General features: G+C 38.1%; 1 protein-coding gene across 1 annotated transcript in view; it reads right to left on the reverse strand.

Annotated features, from left to right (window-relative positions):
• Positions 1-1,572: 1,572 nt before the first annotated feature.
• Positions 1,573-26,661, reverse strand: part of LOC111155864 (suppressor of cytokine signaling 5) — a 62,508-nt gene continuing 37,419 nt past the window's right edge. Inside the window, exon 2 of the mRNA XM_022516301.1 lies at positions 1,573-5,965. Within this exon, the coding sequence (XP_022372009.1) occupies positions 4,343-5,953 (1,611 nt within the window). The 5' untranslated portion in view covers positions 5,954-5,965 and the 3' untranslated portion in view covers positions 1,573-4,342. The remainder of the gene's footprint in view (positions 5,966-26,661) is intronic.

Raw genomic sequence — 26,661 nt, forward strand, 5'->3', positions numbered from 1 at the left:
GTCCAGACTCTCATCATCTCTCACCTAGATGACTATAATAGTCTCCCTTATTTTTTATCCCACTATAGCCTGTTGCCCATATACTAGACAAATAACAAACCCTGTCACTCCCTTGCTTAAAACCCTCCAATGGCTTACCATCACATTCAGAATAAAATCTAAATTCCTTTCCATGGGCTCACAGTCCAAGCAGTTAGGCCCTTGCCACTCTACCTTATCCCCTGCCATTCCCCACCACACTCAAGGGACTCACTCCAGTCTTACTGCATTCCCTCTCGTCATACAAGCTCATTCCTGCTTGGAGACTAGTTTTCTTGTTCCTTCCTTCAAAATGCTTTTTTTTTTTTTTTTTAAATCTTGGTGATTTTCTTCTCATCATTCAAGGTCATTATTCCCCAATGACCCTATAACTTTGTTTTGTACCCCAATGTATAACCATCACCTGAGATGGTGACTGGCACGTGGGTCTTCAGTAAATATTTGTGAAATGGGTGGTTGAAAAAAGCTAAATATTCAATCAAGCTTCCTAGGCATGAAAACAGTTGTTCTGAATGATCCATACTTTTACAATGGCAACTCCTCCACCTCTCCTCCTCAAAAAGACCCCGATAACCAAGCATCTCCCACAAACCTCCAACCCTAAATCTTCTTAGAATCTGCCACAATTTAGAAGTCTGTGTTCTGTATGAGCTGTTGCAAAAACAGGAAACAGAGCCTGAGCCTCACAGATATGGAGTGTTTATGTATACACACACCAAGCAGGACTGTCCCCTTTAGAAACTTTTCACCTTGAAGTCAGCCCCGTGTGTGCATGTGCTGGGCTACAGAATAAGCGGAGAACTGGTGTGAGTTCCCCTGTGTTAACACACTCCGAGACATGGCTCTGCCATCTCTCCTATGAGAGTGCTGACTCACTCACAGCCTCTGTGCCTCTACCAAAAAGCAGCTTTATAGTTTTCTTTACTACAAAAATAAAGAATTAGTCTACTAAGACCAATCTCAATAAGACTGACCAAACTAGTGTTCAGTGCCAGGTAGCAAAGGCAACTTGAGATAAAAATGAATAGCAACCAAATCAAAATGTTAAGTAAAAAGGCTCATGAACTCTGAATTTTGTCAAAGTGAAGCAAAGAATTCAAGTTTCAATTTTTATGGCTCAAGCCATTATAAATCTTATGTAAACCTTCCAATGGACCATAAGAACAGGAACAGTTTGTGGAGTATGATTATTTGGGCTCAATTATTGTTGAAGAAATATACATTTAACAATGACTCTTAATAACTATATATCAAGCTGTTTCTTCTTCAAATATTTTTTACTGTGTTTAGCTAGGAAATACTGATGCACGCTTTCTTGTTGTGAGTATATTATAAATGTGACTGTATCAGCAAAACTAAACTTTAGGTGTGGCTAATAAAATTTAAATAGTACAAGGATAGTGTGTGTGTGTGTGTGTGTGTGTGTGTGTGTGTGTGTATAGAATAAGGCCTCTAAATGATTTTAAATGAGATGGCGATAATATTGTTTAAAGTAATATTAACATCATACGTGTGTGCATGTGTGAATACAGATATACACAGATAATGAATGAATTAATGAATGAATGCAAGAAAGAATGATAATGGATAGGAATCAGACCAACCTTTCCTTGCGTTGTTAATTACTTTACTATGAAGATGTGTCCAAACTTCTAAAGAATTTCCTGGTTTGTATTAAAACGCACTTCAAAAAGACCATGAAAACAGTTATTTAGTTGACAGGCTACAATGGGATTCAGAAAAAGACACAGTGAATATAGACTAAGGTGCAATATCATGCTGGTGATTTTTCTTTTTTAAAACGTAAGCCACTAATTTTTTGAGAAAAAAATTTTAAACCAAAGGTTGCATATTAATATTACACACAAACTGAAACATGTGACTTTTAGCACAGTGTATACATGCTTACATAAAACTCAAATATTTACACATTTAAAACAATTTCCATTTAACATATGAAAGTTCTGAAATACATAAAATCATTAATATTTTCTATAAAACTACAATTAGAACATCAATTTGCTACAAGCATATAAAACATCAAGTGCTTTCTTGGAGTTTCAAGTTTCCTCTTTAAAACAAGATCTTGCTTGCATATATAATTTTTCTCCAGTAATCAGTAAGGACTTTTTTTTTCCCCAAGAGATTATTTTCCAGATACATTATAAGCTCAAGAAAACGGACTCAACAATTATGCAATATAATTATGTCGTAACAACTTAATTGCACATATGCTTTAAAGTAGGTTTGGATGACGTTCTCGAACACTTTGGTATATGTTCTTCAGGGACTTCTATTAGAAATAACAGGAATTTTAAGTCCCCTCAATCCCCATTTTGCTTTAAAAATGGACAAGTCTTTGGTTAAAGTTCTGTATTTTGGGCATTTATGATTAATAAAAATGGTCCCCAAACCAATAAATGGTGCTGATGTGATATTATCAGTTCACAAGACTTCATTTAACTTGTTTCTGATGAAGTGGAAGGCTAAAGATATCCATTTATTATAACTCGTCATTGATAGATTCAATCTTCCATTTACAAGCAGAGAAATCAATGGGTGAGTCAATATTTCTCTGTTCATTTTGTGTTATAATCTAAACTGTACAGTAACTGCAGTAACTAGAGATACTGTTCCACAGTATATGTGATGACGATTGGAAAGATGAGTAGCATTAAATTTAGAGTTAGCTTACCGAGAATAAGTCAGTATTAGACTGTACAGTAATTCTGCATTAACTATAGTAGGCTGTCAGGTAACGCTTATTAAAAACCCCATACCATTCCATTTACAAGAGAAATTGTTGCAAATGTATAAAACAGCAGATATACAAGGAGAACACCAAACATACTTTATTAGCACAAAAAAGCAGCCATTAACAAGGCACAGCAAGCAGAAACGTACATTAGCAGTCAAAGGGTTAGTGTTGCATACAAATATAGCTTTTCTTTTTTGTAGCCTTGGCAATAGCCATCAGGATATAAAAGAACTTTCTGTAGCAGCAGGTAAGGAAACCAAGGAGCACTCACCAGTGGTACAGAGCACATTAACAAAAAGACACAAGAATGGATTTGACTAGTGCAAAATGTCTAGGACAGAACTGTAAATTCAGTTCAATACTAAGAAGCAAACACTAGGACTTGGTATTACTTCCAAAATAGCTCACTTAATTAGTATTGCATAATATTCTAAGTGACAAAAAGGTGCTAAGTAAAGTTATTTACAGATACAACAGTTGTACAGTACCTTTTAAATCTGCAATTAGGGTTTCAGATTTTCCATTAGAAATTAACTGCACTGAAATTCTACAAATTGTACTTAAGCGATTCAGCTAAGAGCATTTACAACAAAGAGCTAAACAGTGCCGTCCAAACTGTTCACTGCAGTTTAAAAATCATCTCAACATCAGCAACCACTGCTGTTATCATATACGGACTTGTTTGGGCATCTTCTAGTCTCACGTTCTTCATGGTTCACAAACGCATCATGGGCACAGGAAAAGATACAACGTTAACTAATCAACGAGTAGACCACACATACTAACTTAAGAACTCACACACAGGACTACATTGCAGCTCTTCCCAATGTGTTTTACATTAAAGCACTCATTCAAAATAAAATGAATACCTAAGGCCTTGAAATAAATCTACTACCAACTTTATAAGCCTGAACTTTTAAAAGCAACTATTTAGAAAACCTGGTTGGCTTAACAGTACCTTTTGCAGAAGAGACAGGAGACTGACTATAAACTCTATCAACACTTAAGTGAACTGCACTCTGCCCTTGTGGCCAGAAAATTGCATTTTTCTTTTTTCTTCAAGGAAGGCAGTCTTTATTTTTTGGACTTCCAAAGCTTGATCTATAGTAACTACAAACAGCGCTACTTTTGGAAGGTTATAGAAAAATTCTTAGAAAAAATAACAATTTCAAACATTAGTCACACTGTTGGAATACTCTTCCAATATTAATAATTTGTTCTTCAGTAAGAAATAGAATTCTTCATAGCAAATGCCCCCGAGTTGCTTCACTCAATTGCAAAAGTCATTACAAACCAAACCGTTCGCTCAATCGACAAAATGCCTTCGCAGCCTTACTGAACACCTGTAGCTCTGTCCTCTGTTGTCTCAAATAGGCACCACATTTATCTGAGGAAGTAACAGCAGATCGCATCTGACAGATAGTAACACTAAGCCTACACACTGCACTGAAAGACACCTAACACTGACATGTGTGCTTGCTAGAGGTGTACTGTCTGGTGCACAGAAAAGCAGATCTAGATAATGCCCACTGGGGGCAGGAGAGTTTACTTCGCCTTGACTGGTTCTCGTTCTAACCAGCGAACTCTAACTTTTTGCTTGTAATGATACTCTTTCAAAAAATCCTGCAACATTGATGGTAAAGGAAGCCCATCAATTCCATCATATGTAGTGCATCTACAGATTACTGCACGGCAGATATACTGCAGGCTAAAAGGGAAAGTCCTGTTTAGTGATATAGTAAGCAAGGGTTCAAAAAACATGCAAGAACTAGGATCTTTATAATGTTCCAAAAGTCCTGTTACAGTGGAGGAGTGAAATACACAAGGGTCGTGGGCGTCAAAACTAAAGTTGTGATTCCACTGTTCAATTCGGGCATGCAGGGACCTGTTGTAGCGACGGAAGCTCACAGAGAAGAGGTAGTCCTCTTGCGCAGAGTCCCTGAGCAAGAATGTGCCTTCAGGTTTCCCTTCAAGGAGGGCTTCTGCTTCGTAACGGTCCATCACTCCCCAGTAACAGGGATTCCCTGTAATCTGGAGCAAGTCCGGCACGAGGCAGTGTATGTAATCGATCTGCGTATGGACTTTCCAAGCTCCCTGTCTGCTAACATGGGCATGGCTGTCTCCAGACACCTGACGTTGCTTCTGCCTACGTGACTGCAGACACAGGGTGGTAGTGTCCTCTTCTGAGTCACAGTTAGCTTGTGGAATTGCACTACTGTCCCCACTTACTTCAGTCATTCCAGGAGCTAACTTTGGTCCCAGTTTATATAACGGATTAACCTGTGCGGTGGCTTCAAAGGTATGTATTTGTGCATTGGGCGGAGGGTCAACCCCCTCTTCAATACTGAGCCGTCTTCTCTCTCGAAGCCTATCTTCTTCATCTTCCGTGGAAACCAAGGATGGATCAAACGTATCAAAAAATGTCGAGTGTGGGCTCACAGGGGCTGTATGCTGTTTAATCAAATGCCATTTTTGGGCTAAATCTGAGCCAGCAGGAAAAGGGCATTTCTCAAGCATTAATTCAGAAAGGTGTATTTTTCTTTTATTAGAAAAGAGGGGTTTTGACTGCTTGCTGTAAGTTCTCATGGGAAAACACAAGCCCACAGTGTCCTGCAACCTCTGTCTCAGAGAGCGGCTCCCCACAGTTCTGCTGGACACGCTGTCCATGTCATGCACGGAGCTTACACCATACCGCCTCTCTCTCCTTTGAAGTCCGCTTCGAGTTCTACCGAACTTTTTATCCGTATCCAATGAACTCTGTGTCTTTGTAGAACAGGAATGTTTTTTCTTCCCACCCCATGGAGCATGCCGAGAGTAGGAATCCCTTCTTGCAAGTCTCGCTCCTGGGGTGACACAGGAATCATTATCCTTTTCAATGCTTATTTCAACAATCTGAGGAATTTCAGTGGCACAGTTTTGGTTTCTCCTTGAAGAATTCTTGGAAGGGCTTAATCCCAGTTGTAAGGCAACGTTTTCTCTTAAGGGACTGCTTTGTTGCTGAGGAGCTGAGTCTCCTGTACTGATGTTTCTCTCTTTCACAGACAAACATCTATTGGAATTCATGTCCACATTTTCACTACGGCTCCCTCCCTCGTGACCGAAGAGATTCTGACACCTGTATTTGAAGTTATTCCACATCTTCCCCACTTTATCCATTGATTATAAGATCTAAAGACAAAACAGGAAGAGGAGAAACTGGAGTTAAGGTGGTGTGTGCAAACACAACTGATAGCAACCCCCCCACCCCGCCCCGCAACTGGAAATTTTGGTGACGCTGGTCAGGAACACCCCCCCTTCCACTGCCTTGCTGAAACGAGGAGGCAGAGGCAGACACTCCTGGGAGCTGCTGGTAGTCCTAAGGTCACCGGCCCTCTGGCCTCCTGCAGCACTCAGGGCACCATTAGTCAGGCCAGTCCTCACTCCCCATTTCCTCTCAGGCGGAATACCCAGCTCTCGCGGGAAAAGAAACAAACCCTCTCAATTAAACTCTGGGTTCTTTTTCCCATGCATCAACCTAATTTCATCATGACATTGATTTCTGTGTCCTTACTACAAATAATTCGGGCACTGCCTCAAGTATTACCAAGGGAAAATATGTTCTGTATTGCTGAAATAGATCTGTATTCCACTGCTCCAAAGTTGAAATCAGGACATTTGTGTAACACATCAAAATTAGTCCAAAAATCCTGAGGTAGGGGCGCCTGGGTGGCCCAGTGGGTTAAAGCCTCTGCCTTTGGCTCAGGTCATGATCCCAGGGTCCTGGGATCGAGCCCCACATCAGGCTCTCTGCTCTGCAGGGAGCCTGCTTCCTCCTCTCTCTCTCTCTCTCTCTCTCTCTCTCTCTGCCTGCCTCTCTGCCTACTTGTGATCTCTGTCTGTCAAATAAATAAAATCTTTAAAAAAAAAATCCTGAGGTAGTATTCTTCCCTATTTCACTAACCAACTGCTATATTCCACTCATCTGGCAATGTAAAGCTTACAGATCAATCACTTGTGAAAATTCAGTACCTTCCCTCCCTACTCTGCAATGTATTAAATTTTTTCTGTGATTTTAAAGAAGCAGTTTGAGTAGAAAGGCAAATTAGGAGGAAATAAAGAAAATATTTAGATTTAAATGGAAAGGTGTCTTTCAACTTCCCAATTCTTTATCCCGGAAGAGCGTGGAAATAATAAAGTAACAGAAAAGGCTATGATACTGAAGTAATTAACAAAATAAAACAAAAAATATTTATTTTGGCATCTTTTGTTTTTGCTCCTTAAAAAAAAAAAAAAAGACTGAGAGCAGATTATTGCACTTCACAAATAAATTTACGACTCTAACACACACTGGTTCATTCGATAAAAGTCAACATTCTAGAAGAAATAGAAAAATGTAAACTTAAAGTTCAGCTGGCTTTTTTGTCACAACAATTTTTTTTTTTAAACATCTCTCTATTTTGCCATTTAATAAGTATGGCACTTCCCCTCTCCCTCCCCAATATTTTGTTCATGTTTATTATCTCATCATGTACTACTTTTCAGTTTAGAATCAATACTGGAAAACTAGATTTTTTTTTTTTTTAACAGCAATGAGAGGCATTAGAGCTGATTCTCCCATTGTTGTGACTAATATTCTTCGTGATAAATACTTGGATTTTCAAGACACTGACTAGGGTTAAGACAACAATAAAAAATAAACTTTATGTATTTCGTTTTAGTTTCTTCCGGAAAGGGCTCCTGGACTAATGATAATGCCAACATAGAGAATTTACGTCTATGAAATCATAAAATACACCTTCAGATTATTCTTCATTACAAGCATACTGCTAGGTATATAGGAGTTTGCATGGTAGGTGGTATATATATTCTACTATAATCTGTTAGATGGATTGGATTTAAATCTTTAAATCTTAATAAACTCTATCAGAACATCTGCCTCCTCCCCTTTGCAAATATCTTTTTTGTAAGCTTTTTTTTTTGAAGTTTACGCTATTTGAACATGACATGCCTTGTTGTTATCACTTCTTCTTCTTCTTCTTTTTTTTTGACATTAAGATTCTGTCCTTCGCTCACAGTCCAGTTACATATAGGGCTAATCCCTGCCTTATTCTTGGTGACTCCAACATCTTTGTAGATGTACTCTTCCAATATCCTCAGTCCCTTCTAATCTACTTTTCTTCTCAGTTCTTTCTTTAAGATTGTATTTATTTACTTGACAGAGAGAGCAGGGGCAGGGGGAGCGGCAGGCAGACGGAGAGGGAGAAGCAGGCTCCCTGCTGAGCAGGGAGCCCAATGTGGGGCTCTATCCCAGGGCCCTGGGATCATGATCCAAGCAGAAGGCAGACGCTTAACTGACTGAGCCACTCAGGCATCCCTCAGTTCTTTATTTTTAAGCTGCTTTTTTATCTTTACCTAATTCATACATTTATACAGGTCCACCTTAGAGATATTATAGGTTTGGTTCCAGACTATGAAATAGAGTACTGAAATAAAGCATGTCAAATTAATTTTCTGGTTTCCCAGTGCACAGAAATGTTTACACGACACTGTGGTCTATTAAGTGTTCAATAGTAGGAGGTCTAAAAAAAAAAAAAAACCCAATGTATATACCTTATTAAAAAATGCTTTATTGCTAAAAATGCTAACCAGTTTTCAGTAAGTTGCAATCACCATAACAAATATAATAGCAATAATATAATGAAAAAGCTTTAAATATTCCAAGAATTACCAAAATGGGGCACAGAGACATTAAATGGGCAAATGCTGCTGGAAATAACAGCACTGACAGACACGCTGGACAATACCTCAGACCTTCAAGCTAAAACACTCAGTATCTGCAAGGTGCAATAAAGTGGAATGTGATACAATGAAGTGTCCTGCAGTCTATTTTTCAAAAGGTGTCCTTATTTTCAAAAGATACCCCACCTCAAGCTCTGACTGACCCCCTTAGATAAATTTCTCCAAGCTCTACCTCTAGTTTTATCCAAGGTAAAAGAGCAACAGTCAGGAGGATCCTGAGCATACAGACTGAACAAGCATCTCAGTGCTCAGCTTTATACTTCACCTTCACCTTCTGAACGAACCGGTTCCTCTCATGACTGAGCCAGCAATACAAACTGCTTTGCCTCCTTTTAACATCCTCATTTGTAAGCATTTATATCATTTTCTCCATACTGTTAATTTCTAGCTACCTGCCTCTACCAAAAATTTGTTAACCCATTAGGCTTACTTCTTGTGGGTTTATGCTTTATATATTTTTTTATTCCTTTAATTTTAGTGGGGTTCCAGAAATAAGTAGAGTTAAAATGCCAATGTTCAATAGGACATTTAACTGGAAAGTCCCCTTTTCACTGTTAAAGAGAGCGAATAGTACACCACACAGTGCCCCCACGCCCCCCCGCCCATGAGTGATTCTTTCCAAATGGAGAAATACCAATTTCTCCCCCTGGAGGGAGGGATCCACATAATAAACACTGGCTACATAATGAATCACCCGGAAGGCTTCTGAAACTACCTGATACACAAGCCCCTCCCAAGAGACTGTGATTTCACTGGTTTGGAGATGGGTCTGGACACTGCTGTTTGTTTTTTGTTTTTTTGTTTTTGTTTTTTTAAATAAGCTCTTTGGGCGATTCTACAGTAGAGAAGCAAAAACCACTGACTAAGGATACTCCAGCCACAGGCTCCAATGGTAGCTCTGAAAGAGAGAAGTAAAAAGGACACTGCTCCAGGGCAGTTGGCAGGATGTGAGTAGTTCTAAATGAACTACCTACCACAATCTCATCACTGTTTCTCTTGGTCTTATTTTTACCATGTACCCAAGAGGCCTGCAGAGTCTTGAGAAAGACTGTCTATAGCAGTGCTTCTACAACCATCCAGAATGAAGAGGCAAGTTCTCTTTTTAATTTCGCAGACCAATTCTTTTGTAAGACAAGTATAAATTACTAGGAAAAATGAAATATAAAAAAAGACATTTGAAATACAAGTGCCAATTTTCTCATTAGACTGAACAGAAATAAAATAACTATCAAATAGCTATAAAATATTTTAAATGCTTACTTTTAATTCCTGTACTTAATTTGTCAGAGACTGGCAACAAACTGTACACACGTTCATGGCCCTTGTTCTGAACAGCTCTCATCTGGAGCGTGCTATCCAATACATGTGGTCGCTGAGCCCCTGAAATGTGGCTTGTGCCACATACTGAAATGACTAATAGTTTGTATATAATTGGCTAAATACATTAATAAAATTAATTTCTCTGCTTTTTACTTTTTAAATGTGGCTACTAAAAGATTAAATATTACATGTATGGTCCAAATTGTATTTCTATTGGCCAGTACTGATCTAAAGCAGGGGTCAACAGACCACAGCCCAAGTGGACAGATTTGGCTTATGGCCTGTTTCTGTACGGACCCCAGCCAAAACGGTTTTTACATTTTTTTTTAAAGATTTTATTTATTTATTTGACAGGCAGAGATCACAAGTAGGCAGAGAGGCAGGCAAATAGAGAGAGAGGTGGAAGCAGGCTCCCTGCTGAGCAGAGAGCCCGATGTGGGGCTCGATCCCAGGACCCTGGGATCATGACCTGAGCTGAAGGCAGAGGCCTTAACCCACTGAGCCACCCAGGTGCCCCCGGTTTTTACATTTTTAAAGGGATTAAAAAAAAAAACAAAAACAAGCAACCCACAAAGAACATTCGACAGAGACCACATGTAGCCTGCAAAGCCTAAAATATTTTCTATCTGGCCTCTTACAGAGGAAAGTTTGCTGACCCTAAAGTATGTAAGATTATAAACCATACCGCTGTAGACACCAGAAGCCTCTCTTCTTCACGTGTATAAGATAAATTCCAGGGCAATTTACAGATATTTGATAAGCAGACCATACCTGAAAGATGACTGTCCATTTTAGTTTTGTATAAGTTGTATAAACAAGTGGGACCTGCAGAAAACACGTGTATGTGCCAGGTTACAGAAGGCAGGTTCTGACTCTGAACCTGGGGTGCAGTTTCACAGAGCATGAAATTCCGTGTATTCTCTAATCCTCATCTCTGCTGTGAGATTGCATTGTGACAAAATATTCTAATTTAAAGAAGGACTATTATGCTTCCACATCCCTTGGGGACAGAAAACTGCCTTTTCTTGACGTGGGGAATGCCGTGTGGGTGGCTGTGATACTGCAAAGAATAAAACACTGACACAATTCACAGAAAAGTCCAAGTAAGAAGAATCAGGAAGGCACTTCCATGATCTTAATATTTACAATGTCAGTTTTGAGGTTCTTTGGTTTGGTTTGTCATTAAATTTTTGAAAAGCGTATTCAGCTGAAACCTTTTGAAACCTAACTTACAAGTCTAGTACTTTAGGGTTTTATATGAAGTCACACAAACCTTAAAAAAGTGTTAAATTTCAAAGGTACTGATTCTAGAATATAGATGCAACAGCCATTACCAGCTTTCACATTTCTACACCGGCACAGCTAGCCTTAAAACTATTCAAACAAATTTCTAAAAAGTCATTGCTTCCTCCAAGGACTATCATAATTTAAAACTGGTTTTATAACTGTTATAAGTTGAAGAGTTTTTGTTGAAAAATGATAACTGACAGGATAAGCTACAAATCAAAATTATGGAAAATTAGAGGTCAAATTCCATTACTACAAAAATTTACATATAAAAAAAATAAGGACTATAGGCAATGGCCCTCTTCATGCCAAGTAGTATCTTTTACAAAATTTCCACAGAAAAAAATAATTGAAACAGTTCCTGGGGTTCATTTCAATGGGACTTAATCCATACTTTATTAGAAATCAATTAAATTCAACAAGTTTTAAGACTACATGGCCTGCCACAGTGGTAAAGAGGAGGACTGTAACCCAACCCACAGCCCTCTTCTCCTCTGAGCCCATCTTAATAATTTAGTCACGGTAATTCCTGTCCAGTGAAAAGTCTCAGTCACACAGACACATGGATTGATTAAAGTCTTTCTGCGCCAACTTCAGTCAGGTATAAGACGCAGTTTAGGAGATACAAGTTTTAATTGATATTTTGGTGGTACTTTCAATAATTTTTAGAAAGAGATAATATAATGTTTAATATTAAGAGTGAGCCAGAAATCCAGGGATGCATGGTTGTCATAGCTATAGTCCCTTAAAGAATCTGAGAACAACTTGGGCTTTTTAAAATGTTATTTTATTTATTGATTTATTTATTGACTTATTGGCAGGGAGGAGAGAGGAAAAGGGAAGGGAGGGGAGGCGGAGAAGAGGGAGAGAGAGAATCTCAGGAAGGCTCCACACACAGCATGGAGCCCAACACGGAGCTTGATCTCACAACTCTGAGAACATGACCTGAGCATGAAGAATTGGACACTTAATTCAATGACCACCCAGATGCCCCCAAAATGTTATTTAACTGTTACTTATACACTCTATTGTGACATGGTCTGTATTGTCTAACTGGATGCGTATTTACTTTTTATACTGCTATTTAATATTATGTTCAACTGTATAAAATTACTGTCTTGTGGGTAAAAAATGGTCATATAATTTACTTCATATAGTTTATACTTTTACAACACACACAATATATTAATACAGTAGACCATGTACATGTGCACTCAAAAAAGGTGAGGCCCAATGATCTACTACACCCAGATATTCCTGTTCTCATGGGTTGAGTTATACTTTTACCGAGTTAGTTATGTTAGCTTCCAAAACAGGTCATGTTATTTATACTTATTATTGTAATTATGTGATTTGTTAATCAACCTAATGAAATGTGGAGGAGTGGGAGACTGTGTTGAATGACTTTGAAATAGTGAATAAAAAGGGAGATACCCATTATATGTTAAAGATAAAAAATAAAATTAAGTAAAATAAGAGAGAAAAAAAAGGGCAATACCCCTGTTGAATTAGGTATAAGCAAGAAAACAGTAAAACAAAACAAAAAAAATCCCAATTAGAAAAAATATTGCAAGGAATACTACAAGGAATTCTAAAGTCAGAATGCATCATAAGAGTTCGAATTTTTGTTCTACTTAAAGAACCCAAACTGGAAATCTTAGATGATACATTGTGGGTGTGGTTTCTACAAGGAAAGCAATATACAACTGCAACTAGTGAGCCTACTCTCAAAGAAAAGATCTTGGCTCCTTAATAAAAAATCTGACAAATGAACATGCAGTCTTATTCTTGAAGTTAGAGCAAAATATTTAAGGTATATGTCTCTTTTTCTATATCCCTTCTTGCTTTATTAGACTTTGCAGACTACTGGTCTTGATTGAATCAGATAAGAGGTCTTCCTCAATAACCATTTAATTAAAACTTATAGTAGTGCTAGCAGGCTGTAGTACAAAGTCCTAGAAGTACAGAGACATGACCTAGTTTAAGGGATGGTGAGCAAAGATGACCTCTCTCTGAGGAGGTGAGATTTCAAAATTCTGTCCTGAAGGATGAATTAGGACTGTGTTTTACAGGCAGAGGGAACAGCATTGCAAACAAGCCCAGGCAGGAATGGGCAAAGCCTGAATAATGGCTAAATGAACAGAGACTAGCAAGTGAACGGAAGAATGCACAGGTGAGGCTGAAGGGGTAAGCTCTGGAATCCAGGATCAGAGAACAAGACAAAATGCTACTGCTGCCCTGAAGGCTACTGTAGTGTATACGTAAGAGCTCGACTGGATAGTGAAAGTGAAAATGGATATGGAATGTTAAGAAGTCAAATCTATAGATTAATGATTGACTGGAAATTGAGGAATGAAGAGGAGACAGGTGTCAAAAAAAAAACCACACACACGCAAAAAAAACCCTGCCAGGTGTCTGGCTTGGGAAAAATGGGTGAATGAACACACTAATTCAGAGACAGGAAACACAATAGACAAGGCAATTTGGGAAGTGAGGGGTTGGAGAAAGTAACTTATTTTCAAGTTAGGAAATGCTGCAGTTGAGTCCCTCATTGCGATATCTAAGTGAAGCCTCACTGGTCCATTAGTGTAGATTCTTATAATGGATTACTACATAGTAGGCATGACCAACTACAGCTGTTTGCATCTACATGTGAATCTCAAAAGCAAAATGCTTAGAGAAAGAAACAATATAGTCGATATGTACATTATGAACCAATTTACTTTAAAAAAAAAAGGATTTTATTTATTTGAGAGAGAGCATGAGCGGGGGGAGAGGCAGACGGGGAGCTGAGGAAGAGAGAGACAAGCAGACCCCCTCACTGAGCAGGAAGCCCCGTGCCAGGCTTGATACCATGACCCAGAGATTACACCCTAAGCCGAAGTCAGATGTTTAAATGACTGAGCCACCCAGATGCCCCTGAATTAATTTACCTTTTAATCAGGCAAATCCCTGTCTTTAGGCATACATGGATAAATAATAAAAATGTAAAATTCAAGAAAATGGCTTCCTATTGAAGGGAAGGATAAAGAATTAGGAAGAGGCACCCAGGAAGCTTCGAAAACACTGAGGGAGGCAGTGTACCTCGCTGGGTCAGTAGGTGAAGTATGCAACTCTTGATCTCAGGGTCATGAGTCCAAAACCGTGCGCTGGGCATGGAGCCTACTTAAAAAAATAAAAGAATAAAAAATAAAATAAAATAAAAGAATAAATAAAAAATAAAACACTGGTAATTTTCTATTTCTTAGCCTGGGTGATAGATACGTGGTTTCACTTATTAACTATTCTTTAGACTGATTTACGTTTTATTCATTCTTTTCTGTGCATGACACACTGCATAATAAGAAAAATTTAAATTATGCAGGTCACATTTTGACCACAATGGGAATAACCAAATATTAAACAAAACAACCACTAGGAAAATATAAAGCTCACAACTCAAGTAAAAGAGGGATCCAAAACTGCAACGTATAGGCCATTTAGAAAACTGCATATTCATATACTGGGAATTTTTTTTTCTACATGTCAATTTGGTGATCTTTATTAAAATTATTACTTTAAATTTGGCAATTACATATTCTACACTAGATGGTTACCCCAAGGCAGGCAAAGTTAACAACAACACAAAAACCCAACAACAGAACAAAATTTTAAACAGATTTCTCCAATGTGGTAGAGGGGTCAGCAATCTTTTTCTGAAAAGGGCCATATAACAAGTAAGTGTTTTAGGCTTTCCAGGCCATTCGTTCTCTATGGCATCTACTGAACTCTGCCATTATAGCCTGAACACAGCTACAGAAAATAAGTACATGAGTAAGTATGACTGCATGTCAATAAAACTTTATTTGTGGTTAGTGAAATTCAAATTTCATGTAATTTTCACTTGCCTTTTTTTTTTGTTTAAAGATTTTATTTATTCATTTGACAGACAGAGATCACAAGTAGGCAGAGAGGCAGGCAGAGAGAGAGGGGGAAGCAGGCTCCCTGCTCAGCAGAGAGCCCGATGTGGGGTTCGATCCCAGGACCCTGAGATCATGACCTGAGCTGAAGGCAGAGGCTTTAACCTACTGAGCCATCCAGGCGCCCCTAATTTTCACTTGTTACAAAATTCCTTTTCTTCTGATTTTTTTTTCAACCATTTAAAAATACAAAATCATCCTTACCTCACTGGCTATACAAAAACAAGTGGCAAGCCAGATCTAGCCTCTAGGTCACTGTTTACCAACTTCTGATACGACACATTATAACACTTTTGATATTACATTTACTAAAACTAGTGGTCGTTCATTCTATGGAACAATTTAGGGAAACAATAGTCTAAGAAGATCATTTTAAGTATGTAATGATAAAGGTATATGGATGGTTCCTAGAACATAACAGTGGAGTAAGTACAAACTATTTCTTGTAAAAATGAAACACATACATATCATGAAAGAGTTGAAACACTACATAAACTACTGAAAAGTCTAACCTCACCTGAAGTTCCACCGCTCCCGCCCCAAGAGAGGACCACTGTTATCTGTTAGTATGTGTTCTCTCTCTCTCTCTTTTTAAAGATTTTATTTATTTGAGAGAGAAAGTGAGAGAGTGAGCAAGCACATATGGGGATGATGGGGGAAAAGCAGAGGGAGAGGGAGAAGAGGACTCCCAACTGAGCAGGGAACCAATGCTCCATCCCAGGACCCTAGGACCATGACCTCAGCCAAAGGCTGATGCTTAACCAGCTGAACCACACAGGCACCCTAGTATGTGTTCTCTTTTATGCAAGAGGCTGTACATAAGATTCTTTTACAATTAAAAAGAAAAACTTCTTCGTCTTTATGGCTACATCCCTCCCCATTTCTTGAAAAATGTATTTTTTTTTTAAATTAGCTATGTCAGAGATAGGATCAGACAAGTAAAAGAGAAAAATGCCTGGCAGCTATGTTTTTTAAACTGACAAATCCAAGAGTCTTTGAAGTAAGCTATAAAACAAACATAAAAAGCCAAAACCCACAACAGGCGAACATCTACAAAGCTGAAAACATACTAATGATGACGACACTGATAGGCTGAGGATATGATTTCCCTTACTGAATGCTAACCACGTGCCAGGCACTGACATAAAAATTTTACTTCTCCTGACAGCCCTGTGAGTAAAAATGCTCTCAATTTTATAGATGTAGAAATTAATACAACTGAGAGATTAGTAATACCCTGGGGGTGAGTTTCTTCCATTATTATCAGACTGTTCAGGTTTTCTCTCTTCTTGAATACAGCTTAGACCTGTACACTAACACCTCTATGTCCAAGAAGTGTTGTTACAAAGCTCTTTTAAAATCTCAAGGAATACATCATTTCTATATTTTTATAACTATCATAGAGCAAGAAAAGGATGGAACTGATATTAAAAGCTGACAAAGCTAGCATATACATACTCAAAAGAGAATTACTAGCTGTTCCACTTTGGTTGTAATGAGTGGAAGAATACTCTGACCAAAAGAATGTGGAGCAAAAGGTCTATTCATAGGCTTGTTGTGAATATCTTGCTGTCTATTCTGTGCCTATGAATGAATAAAATCTTAAAAAAAAAAAAAAAAGAATGTGTTTGAAATCACATGCCTAATTTCAAGGGATGAAGCTTAAGAAGTTCTTATACTATTTTCTGCATATTAAGAGAAATACAATAGTCCATTTTAAAAAAAGAAGAAAAAGGGGACATCAAATTAAGATTCAAGTCATAGCATTAGACTGCATTAATACCTTTCCCCAAAAGATAATTTTTTTTTAAAGATTTTATTTATTTATTTGAGAGAGAGACAGTGAGAGAGAACATGAGCAAGGAGAAGGTCAGAGAGAGAAGCAGACTCCCCGTGGAGCTGGGAGCCCGATGCGGGACTCGATCCCGGGACTCCAGGATCATGACCTGAGCCGAAGACAGTCGTCCAACCAACTGAGCCACCCAGGCGTCCCCCCAAAAGATAATTTAAGGACAATTTCTTTTAAAAAAAAAAAAAAAAAAAAAAAGAGCAAATAAAATTTGCATCTCTGTTTCTCAAATTTTACTCATACAATTCTAACTTCCAGTGTAGGAGGGCGCTCCAGGCCGTCAAAATCCAATTCTTAAACCAAATCACTTTGCAGAGACGCTGCCTACTTTTTGCTCCCCAGAGCAAGGGCACAGGCATGAGACAGTCTAAGTGGAAATAGGGGAGGCCAGGAGGTTCAATTCCAGCTTTACCACTTCAGAATGCTGTGAACTTTGATGTATTCATACTTGGATGAAATTCTGAACCAAATTTCCCTCATGGTAAAATGAGGATAACAACACCTACCTCTTGGGTTGGGTATGAGGATTTGAAGCCACATCTATTAAAGCCTTTGACACATGACACACTCAAAAGACAGGAGGCTTCAAAAATGTTACCAGTAGAATCTAGCATAGAACTTTAGTTTTTTTTTTTTTTTTTCTTTTAAAAAATAATTATCCTATTCAGTTTTGGGTCATGACAAAACGTCAATATCTTCCAATTCTGTCAGATTCCAAATTCTATTAACCATTTAAACTTCTGTATGATTTCCTAGGAAACACTACAGGGATTTCAATGTTCCATAGCAGCTGAAGCTATAGTTCATCTACAGCCTAAACGAAGCATAGTTAATCTGTATAGTGCTGGGCAAGGCCCAGGAACATAGTCCTCATTCATTTTTTTTTTTTTTTTTTGCTCCAAAATTCCTTCTTAGTCTATAAAAAGAGTACCACATTTAAATTTTACCATACAGATACCGCACACTAGAGAAGCATAAAATCCTAATAAGTTATACCTCATTTTCTATGGAGAAAGCATCTTATGTAATAAACTAACAATATACCATTCACTGAAACACATCTTATCTGGCTGGCATTATTGGCAGAGTGTGGTGGAACACAAGGAACATATGCTTTAGCTTCAGAGAAGCCAAAAATCAAATTCAAGCACTCTGCTAGCCATGTGAAATCTAAGTCTCAGCATTTCCATCTAAAAATAAGAACAATTACCTTCTCTTACACGAGTTTCTAAGAGGATAACATGATATAAGGTAAGTACAGCTGAATATCATAGGGGCTCAAAAATGTTTTACAACCAATCCAAGGCAGGAGAAGGTAAGTGTTGGTGACAGCAGAAAGCAAAGCTGTTTTATGTCTGGGGAGAGATGGTTGGTGAGTTAGTCTTGTCTTTATCTCTATCTCTTTTCAAGGGAGGCCCCCTCAGTTAGGCACCTCGGGCACCTTCCCTAAGCACTGGAACAGTGTGTGTTTCCTAATGTAAATGCCCCTCTACAGATGAGCATCAACAACCCAGCTCCACATCTCCCTCAATGCCAAGGGCAGCTACAAACAAAAACCAACAACGCAAAACAACTCTCAGCTGAGAAAGTGAGTGGAGCAAGGGGACTACATACGACTAGCCTTAATCCAGAAAAGAATCTCTGATCTGGGGAAGAGATTAACAATGAGCTCAATGAGCTCACTGTGATCCTACTAATAATTTACAAAGAATATTCAGTTACTATTGGTAAGTGAGCAATTGTAATCTGGGCCACTTCCTTCTCTAGGAAAGGCAACCGTTTTACAAACCCTGCAGTTTAGTCTCATCAGAAATACAAAGACTCTAAGGACTAAAATAAGATGATTTTTTGGATAACAATACTTTACTTTTATCCTTTTATTTTCTATCTTAAACCACTCAGAATACATTTATTCTCTGTGTATAAACTGAAAGGGCACTATTCTCTTCTATGCCAAATTTTAGGCCTGTAGAAAACTAAGGGTCTTTAAATAATTTGATAGCTTGTAATAAATCCAAGAAAGAAAGAAAGAAAACAAACATAATTAGAACAGCTTCAATGTTCTTGATCTAGATTGTCTATCGGCTTAAAAAAAAGAAAATTTGAACATTTTGAAATTAGTCTATTCTTTAGAAAGATATTTGGGAGGGGTCTTGGGAGAAATAAAGGCAAACAAGGATACCTTTTAACCACTTAAGAAAACTAATGTCGGGGCGCCTGGGTGGCTCAGTGGGTTAAGCCGCTGCCTTCGGCTCAGGTCATGATCTCAGGGTCCTGGGATCGAACCCCGCATCGGGCTCTCTGCTCAGCAGGGAGCCTGTTTCCTCCTCTCTCTCTGCCTGCCTCTCTGCCTGCTTATGATCTCTCTCTGTCAAATAAATAAATAAAATCTTAAAAAAAAAACAACAATTAAAAAAAAAAGAAAACTAATGTCAAAAGGAACATTTTGACCAAAATTATAGACTAGGAACTCCAAGGAATATACCCCAGTTTTGTGTTATGTATTACCATGTGACATACAATTTTATTTTTTTTTAATAGGGCAATTAGACAACCTTTTAGCTCATTAACAGAACTGAAATAAAACCTCACCTATCAGAAGCTGAGAAATTAGTAAGCTGAAAAATGATAAAAAAAAAAAAAACAACCCTCATTTTAACATTTACTGATACCACATACGGAAGACTTCATAAAGTTCAAGTTCTCAGATGAGAATACTTAAAGCCCTTGCTCTACCCACCCTTACTCTAAGCCGACCCACAGTTTAAACAAAGAATATATTCTCTGGACACCAAGTGCATGGCAGCAGAGAAACTGCAAGTTAGAAATGGGGGCAGGAGTTCAAGAGAAGAGAGGTGCTGTATGCTTGCACACTGACAAGACCAAGAGAAGACCAAAAGCATGAGAAAGCACAATAGTCTAGGGCCATGAACTATAGAGATACATATTATAAGACAAAAAGAAGGGACAAGTAGAGATATAAAATAAAGATTTAAAAGATAAAAGACCATTAAGAACAACTTTAAGCCAATAAATTTAAAAACTTAGAATGGCTAGATATTTTGAAAAGTATAAATTTCCTAAACTGACTCAAGGAGAAATTAAAAAATCAATAGCCCATAACTCTTAAAAACTTGGAATCTGTAGTTAAAAATCTTTGCACAGGAAGGCGCCAACCCAAGCAAGCATTCTAGGCAGAAGTCAGTCTAGCAACTGTGATTTCTAATCACTGGTGGCCAGAGAGAGAGCTCAGGGTCAAAAAAGAAGCGACAGCCAGCATAATAAAGCAAGAAGAAGAAATAAATGCATACTAATTGGAGAGGAAGAAGTGAAACTGTCCATTCTAAGAGGACCATGACTGTCCATATAGAAAACACTAAGGAATCTTTAAAAAGGAAGGAAGGAAGGAAGGAAGGAAGGGAAAGAGGGAAGGAGGGAGGGAGGGAGGGAGGGAAGGGAGGAAGGAAAAATGGAACACCCTAGAACTAACACAAGTAAGTTCTCAGCAGGGTTATAGGATACAAGATCAACACACAAATCAAATCATATATCTATATACTAACCACAGACACTGGAAACTGAAATTAAAGGTCTTGTGACAAAGATAATGACCTTAAAGGGCAAGAAAACAGACTAATATTTCTGTGAAATAATTCCTTTCGCCAAAGTCCTAACATCTATATGCTTCAGAAGGATGAGATTAAAATGGAAGGGGGAAAATATGATAGACTCCTAAAGTTGCCCCTGCCTTTGTACGTCCCTTAGGGAGCAGTGAACTGGAAGAACGTGCTCTATAGTCCAGCCCATAGCCACGCCAAGTCCATGCCTTCTATCTCCACTGCCCTCTCCCAGGTTCAGGCTTCAGCATCATTTGCGTGTCTGAGTTTTAACAGCTGCCCAGCATAGCCTACCCTTCTCCACTCACTGGCCCCTGGAACATCTTCCATAATACTGATCCCATGATTTCAAGCAGCTAAGAAAAAAGTCAAGGACTCGACGTCTAGCTACTTCCTCCACACTTTAAGAACTATGCACAAAAGGAGCAACAAAACAATAGTTCTCAGTATAATTTAGGAACATAAAGGTAACTAACATTACTGAAATTACATCACTTGGAGAAAAAAGGTAACCAAATGGTTGTTTTTATGTGTATAAAGAATCTTTCTCTAAAAGGAATTCCTTAGAAACTCCTAGAAAAAAAATTAATATTGCAAATAGTTAAAAATGTAAATAAACAACCAAAAGAGATTTGTGAGGAGTCTTTCATGGGAGATGTTAAAGAGGATAAGCAACCCTCTGTCTCTGGCCAGCCCAGGTAGTTTTTCCTCTACAAGCAACTGAACTAACTAATCTCAAGGTACTGTGATTTTTTTTTTTAATGTTAGAATTTAAAAAAAATAAGCATAGCATTCCACAAAGTGACATTACTTAAGATCTAGCAGTAGTACAGCAGTTACAGCTCTGACTCCTGATCACACTACTGTCCTGTTGACCTAAAGTATAACCCTAACATCCAACATACTGAGTTATCTGAAGGGTCTCATATTCTATGTCACTTGGTAGTGTTTCAATCAGGTGCTGATTTAATACTCAATCTAATACAAGTCAGTGCCAGCTGCAAAAATACCTAATAAAAGTCACGCTGTTCTGTCAATAAAACCCCCTGCCCCCCACAAGCCTGATCTCTCCTTATAAAAACCTTTCTACACAGTTTAAGGAATACCTACTTCCCATAAACATAGCTTAGAATGGGGGTTCTTTTTACAAATACAGAAAAGTAGGCTTCAATAGTTTCAAAAATGAACCAAGCAGTTTAAAGTATAGTTAATTCTCATATTCTTTGATAACGAGGGAAAAACTACTTCAGGAAGATTCACAAATTTCTTAAGCATTGTCAGATTTGAAATAGATTAAGATTTACTATTTACTTAAATAGTTCACATTCTAACTGAAGTATAGCAGGTAAAAATAGTCTGTTACTGCTTTCAAGTAATCCTGGAACCCCATTTCTATGAGAGAATTCTCCATTTTGTCAAATCATAACAGACTCTAATTTTCCCAATAAAACGTCAAACTTGCCAGTTAAATGCTTGGATCTAATGTAGATGAAATACTGCACAACTGCTATTTCTAACTGTTAATCATAAATATACATAAGTCAAAATCTGATTTTTAGAAATCCTGATTATTATGTTAAAATAGTTAGTTTAAGGAGTATCTAACCATCCACAAAGATTTTCTATGCTCTGTACTTGATCAAATTACTTCAAATATGTGGTCTGCTTACTTTGACTCCCTACAGATATACTTTACTGGAATTACAGCTTAATATTATGCCCTTAACTTTTATTAAGAATTTATAAAATGGAGTGCCTGGCTGGCTCAGTCAGAAGAGTGTGTGACTCTAGATCTTGGGTTTGTGAGTTTGAGCCCCATGTTGGGTACAGATATTACTAACAACAACAACCACAAAAATAAAAAAACAACAACAAAAAAGAATTTATAAAATAAATGGTCTACATTATTCCATATTCTAAAAAATAGTACCAAAGATATCATCCCTCATATAAAGACCCACACAAAAAACTCCTTTTTGGCTTTACTGCCAAGATTTCTCTCTTTAAAAAAAAATCAATGTGCTTTCTTCAAGCAGACAATGAAAAACACAAGTCATTGTGTTCCTCCTTTTTTCTGCTATTACCAACAGGAAACCCAAATGGAAGACCTTAGTTTATAAATATGTGATAGAGCTGGAGATCCCCCTCCACTCCCTTATATAAGTCTAGATCAAGTATCATTATACTAAATGTCCAAGTATCAGTTTATAGCTAATCATCTTTTTAAAGAAGATTTTATCTGACACAGAGAGAGAGCACAAGCAGGGGGAGCAGGAGAGGCAGAGGGAGAGGGAGAAGCAGACTCCCTAGTGAGCGGGGAGCCAGACGTGGGGCTTGATCCCAGGACTCCAGGACCATGACCGGAGCTGAAGGCAGATGCTTAACAGACTGAGCCACCCAGGCACCCTTGCTAATCAACTTTTTTTCTTCTGTTTGGAAGTAGATGGGAATAAAAATAGAGTTAACAGTCAAATTTTCTGAAACTTGAAAACTACTATTTCTGGGTCTAAAATTTAGTAATCTCAAATGTTCCTTAAGAGGAATATTTGGGTAGGAATGGGTAGGAATTTTGATGGATTATAAAAACAGATAAATCCACCATTAAAAAATGTAGTAAGTAAAAGGATCCATATGACCTTTCAAAGAGGAGATGGGAAAGCCTATTTAAACAAAACGCTGAAGAAAGAAACCAGAAGGAATTCAAAATACTTAACGACATTAAACTTTGGATGTCAAAAAATATGCCATAAACAAAATTAAAGGACAAATGATATACTGTACCTTTAGAACAAACTTTTCACAATTAGAAATTTATTCCAAGAAAACAGTCAGATAAGGACAGAGATTTATATGTGAGATAGTCCTCATAGTATTATCTTAGCAAAAAACTAGCAATAACTGTATTTTTTAGTTAACAGAATTGTGGTACTTTCATATGCTGAGATAACAGGCATTAAAAACGATGTCTTGGGGCGCCTGGGTGGCTCAGTCGTTAAGCATTTGCGTTCAGCTCAGGTCATGGATCCCAGGGTCCTGGGATTGAGCCCCGCATTGCATCGGGCTCTCTGCTCAGCGGGAAGCCTGCTTTGCCCTCTCCCACTCCCCCTGCTTGTGTTCCCTCTCTCACTGTATCTCTGTCAAATAAATTAAAAAAAAAAAAAAAAGAAAAAAAAAAAGAACTTTAAAAATAAATAAATAAATAAATAAAAATGATGTCTCTAGAGTATTTAGTATTCTGGAAATGTTCATGATATTAAATCAATATGGATATAGAACAGTCTATCTAGGGACGCCTGGGTGGCTCAGTTGGTTAAGTGGCTGCCTTCGGCTCGGGTCATGATCCCAGCGTTCTGGGATCGAGTCCCACATCAGGCTCCTTGCTCAGCAGGGAGCCTGCTTCTCCCTCTGCCTCTGCCTACCACTCTGTCTGCCTGTGCTCATGCTCTCTCTCTCTCTCTCTCTCTAACAAATAAATAAATAAAATATTTAAAAAAAAACAGTCTATCTAAATTGACCTCAACACACACATATGCATATAAACATTTAATAAAAAGATTATGGATAGGGGATGCTACTGTGGTTATCTGGGGTGGTTTGGGATTATTTAATTTCATTTTTCCCCCTTTTTTGTGTTTTCTAAAACACTACATTCAAATGTATTAATTTCCTAGCTGGAAAAAAAATGTTATTCAAAAAGGAAATAGATCTTGAAAAAGAGCAATCTGATTTCATATTATAAATCCAAAATTATGTGTAAAATGTAGAAGAAATAAATAATAAACTGAAACAATTCAATTAATTCAAATGATTGAAAGGTCACTTTTAAAGAAAAGGTGGGCTAACAGTGAGGAAGGAAAAAGTGGACACAGTGGAGTGAGAGGGGTGGGTGAACCAAATCAAGGAAAAAAGGAATAACATAATACAGAGATCTCCACAAAACCAGTGTGATTTTTCTCAGACAGTACTAGGGTTCCGTAGTAAGTAACACTGGATTGGGAAATATAAAATATCCTTTCCGGAGTACCGATATTAAGTAATGTGCATTTTTTTGTATATGGAGATGCTATTTATAGGATAACTAACAGAAATAGATTATGTGATGCCATATAACAGTACCACTTTTAGCACAGCTGAACTTAGAAGACAAGTTTCCAAAATGTAATCAAAAGAAGGGAGTAAGCAGTGGTAGGAAGAGTGCATATTCCATTGCCATAAAAACATTTTCAGTTGTTAATCAAAAAAGTGGCATTATGATATGAATTCAACTCTTTCCATATGTATCAGTCTCTTCTGGTTGCAGAGTACAGACATTCACTAAGCCTGGCAAATGTAGCTGGGCAAGGCGGGGGACAATGACTGGTTCTAAGCATGAATTGGAGGAAAAGGGAAATAAGACTTCTCACAGAAATCTAAGAACAATCAGTTAACACAGGTCAAGTAGGCCTCAAGGAAGCTGCAATGGAGAATGTGATCTAGTTTCAAGGTCGCCCTAGTGGACTGTGCAGTGGGAGTTCGTGGGTCCTCATTCTAGTCCTCCTGCCATTGCTGTGACTCAGCAACTCCCCGGGTACCCGGCTTTTGGTATCTGATTTGCCTCCAGCCACCAGCTGGTCTCTCTGCTCCTATACTCTAATTTTTTCTTTTAACCCCAAAGCTGTCACTTGGTCATACCTCTGGCTAATTCTTGGCTCATCACAGGTCCCTCCTACCTCCTTCTCTTGACTTTTCAAATTTTGCTCCCTTCCACTGCTTAACTGCAAAATCTGACTTTCTGTAAGTTCTCTAATCCACATCATCAGTGTACTCTTAGAGTAACCATCACTCCCTGCTACTTGTCTGAGTATATCCAAACAGAAAATTAAAAGCAGCAAGAGCTAGATTTCTTTAACCAGCCAATGAGATCTGTGGGAACCTGACTGATTCAGCTTGTTCCTGTCTGGACAAAACTCTCTGTGCTACTGCACCTGGGTGGCCAGTGGCTGACCTATGACCGGTGCCTTTGATATGGGCACCTGCACCAGTCCAAGCACCTATAGCCAAATAAGAGAAGGTCATTTACAAGTAAAGCACGGCTACCCTGGTTTACTCCCTCAGCAAATGTTCCCCTTGGACATGACTGAGGGAACAGCAGGAGATGCAATTGCTCTGTTGACAACACATAATAATATGGAGATATTTTAATACTACTCCAGAATCGTAGTCCAGAGTTTCATAAATCATATTCCCTGGATTATTAGTATGCTATAAAATATTAAGAGGTATGCTACAGATAAAGTTTGCAGTTTAAATAAGGTAATGCCTAAACCCTCTGAGAAGAGACCCTCTTGAGCATTACCACCCATACTTACTTGACAAAGGCAGCCTTATTAAGATTTCACAGGACACTAATACTATATGGATCGGTTTGGAAAATGCTGTCCTATAGAGCTGCAACTTTGCCCACAATCCAAAACCCACTGCAATGCTAATTTCAAGAAAGCAGGGACTTACTTCAGTTTTGTGTCATGCTTGGTATGTATTAGATACTCAATATATGAATGTTTGTGAAAGTCATTAACATGGAGGCTGAAGGAAAAACAGGAAATAGGAGGCTAAGTGGGAAAAAAATTCAAGAGGATACCATATCTGGTAATGATAGACTAAGATTTTTCTGACCAAGCCTCCTGCTGAAAACAATTAAAAATCCCTGGATACGAAAAAAACAAAAACAAAAACACAAAAAACCAACAACGTCTTAAAATAAAAAGTCGACAACATGGTGGGAAACTGCCAGACAAATTCTAGGGTCAACTGGGACCCCGAGAGGTAACAGGAACCCCCAAAAGACTACTGGCCCTGAGGGCACCTGCAGACAGAACAAAACAAATTAGGGTGCTTAGGTGGCTCTGCTGGTTAAGTGTCTGCCTTTGGCTCAGGTTGTGATTCTGGGTTCCTGGGACTGAGTCCCGCATCAGGCTCCCTGATCATTGAGAAGTCTGCTTCTCCCTCTGCCCCTCCCCCGCTCATGCTTGCTCTCTCTCAAATAAATAAAATCTAAAAAAAAAAAAAAAAAAA

Source organism: Enhydra lutris, unplaced genomic scaffold (assembly GCF_002288905.1).
Source record: "Enhydra lutris kenyoni isolate GAN:26980312 unplaced genomic scaffold, ASM228890v2 scaffoldscaffold44, whole genome shotgun sequence".
Lineage (NCBI taxonomy): Eukaryota > Metazoa > Chordata > Mammalia > Carnivora > Mustelidae > Enhydra > Enhydra lutris.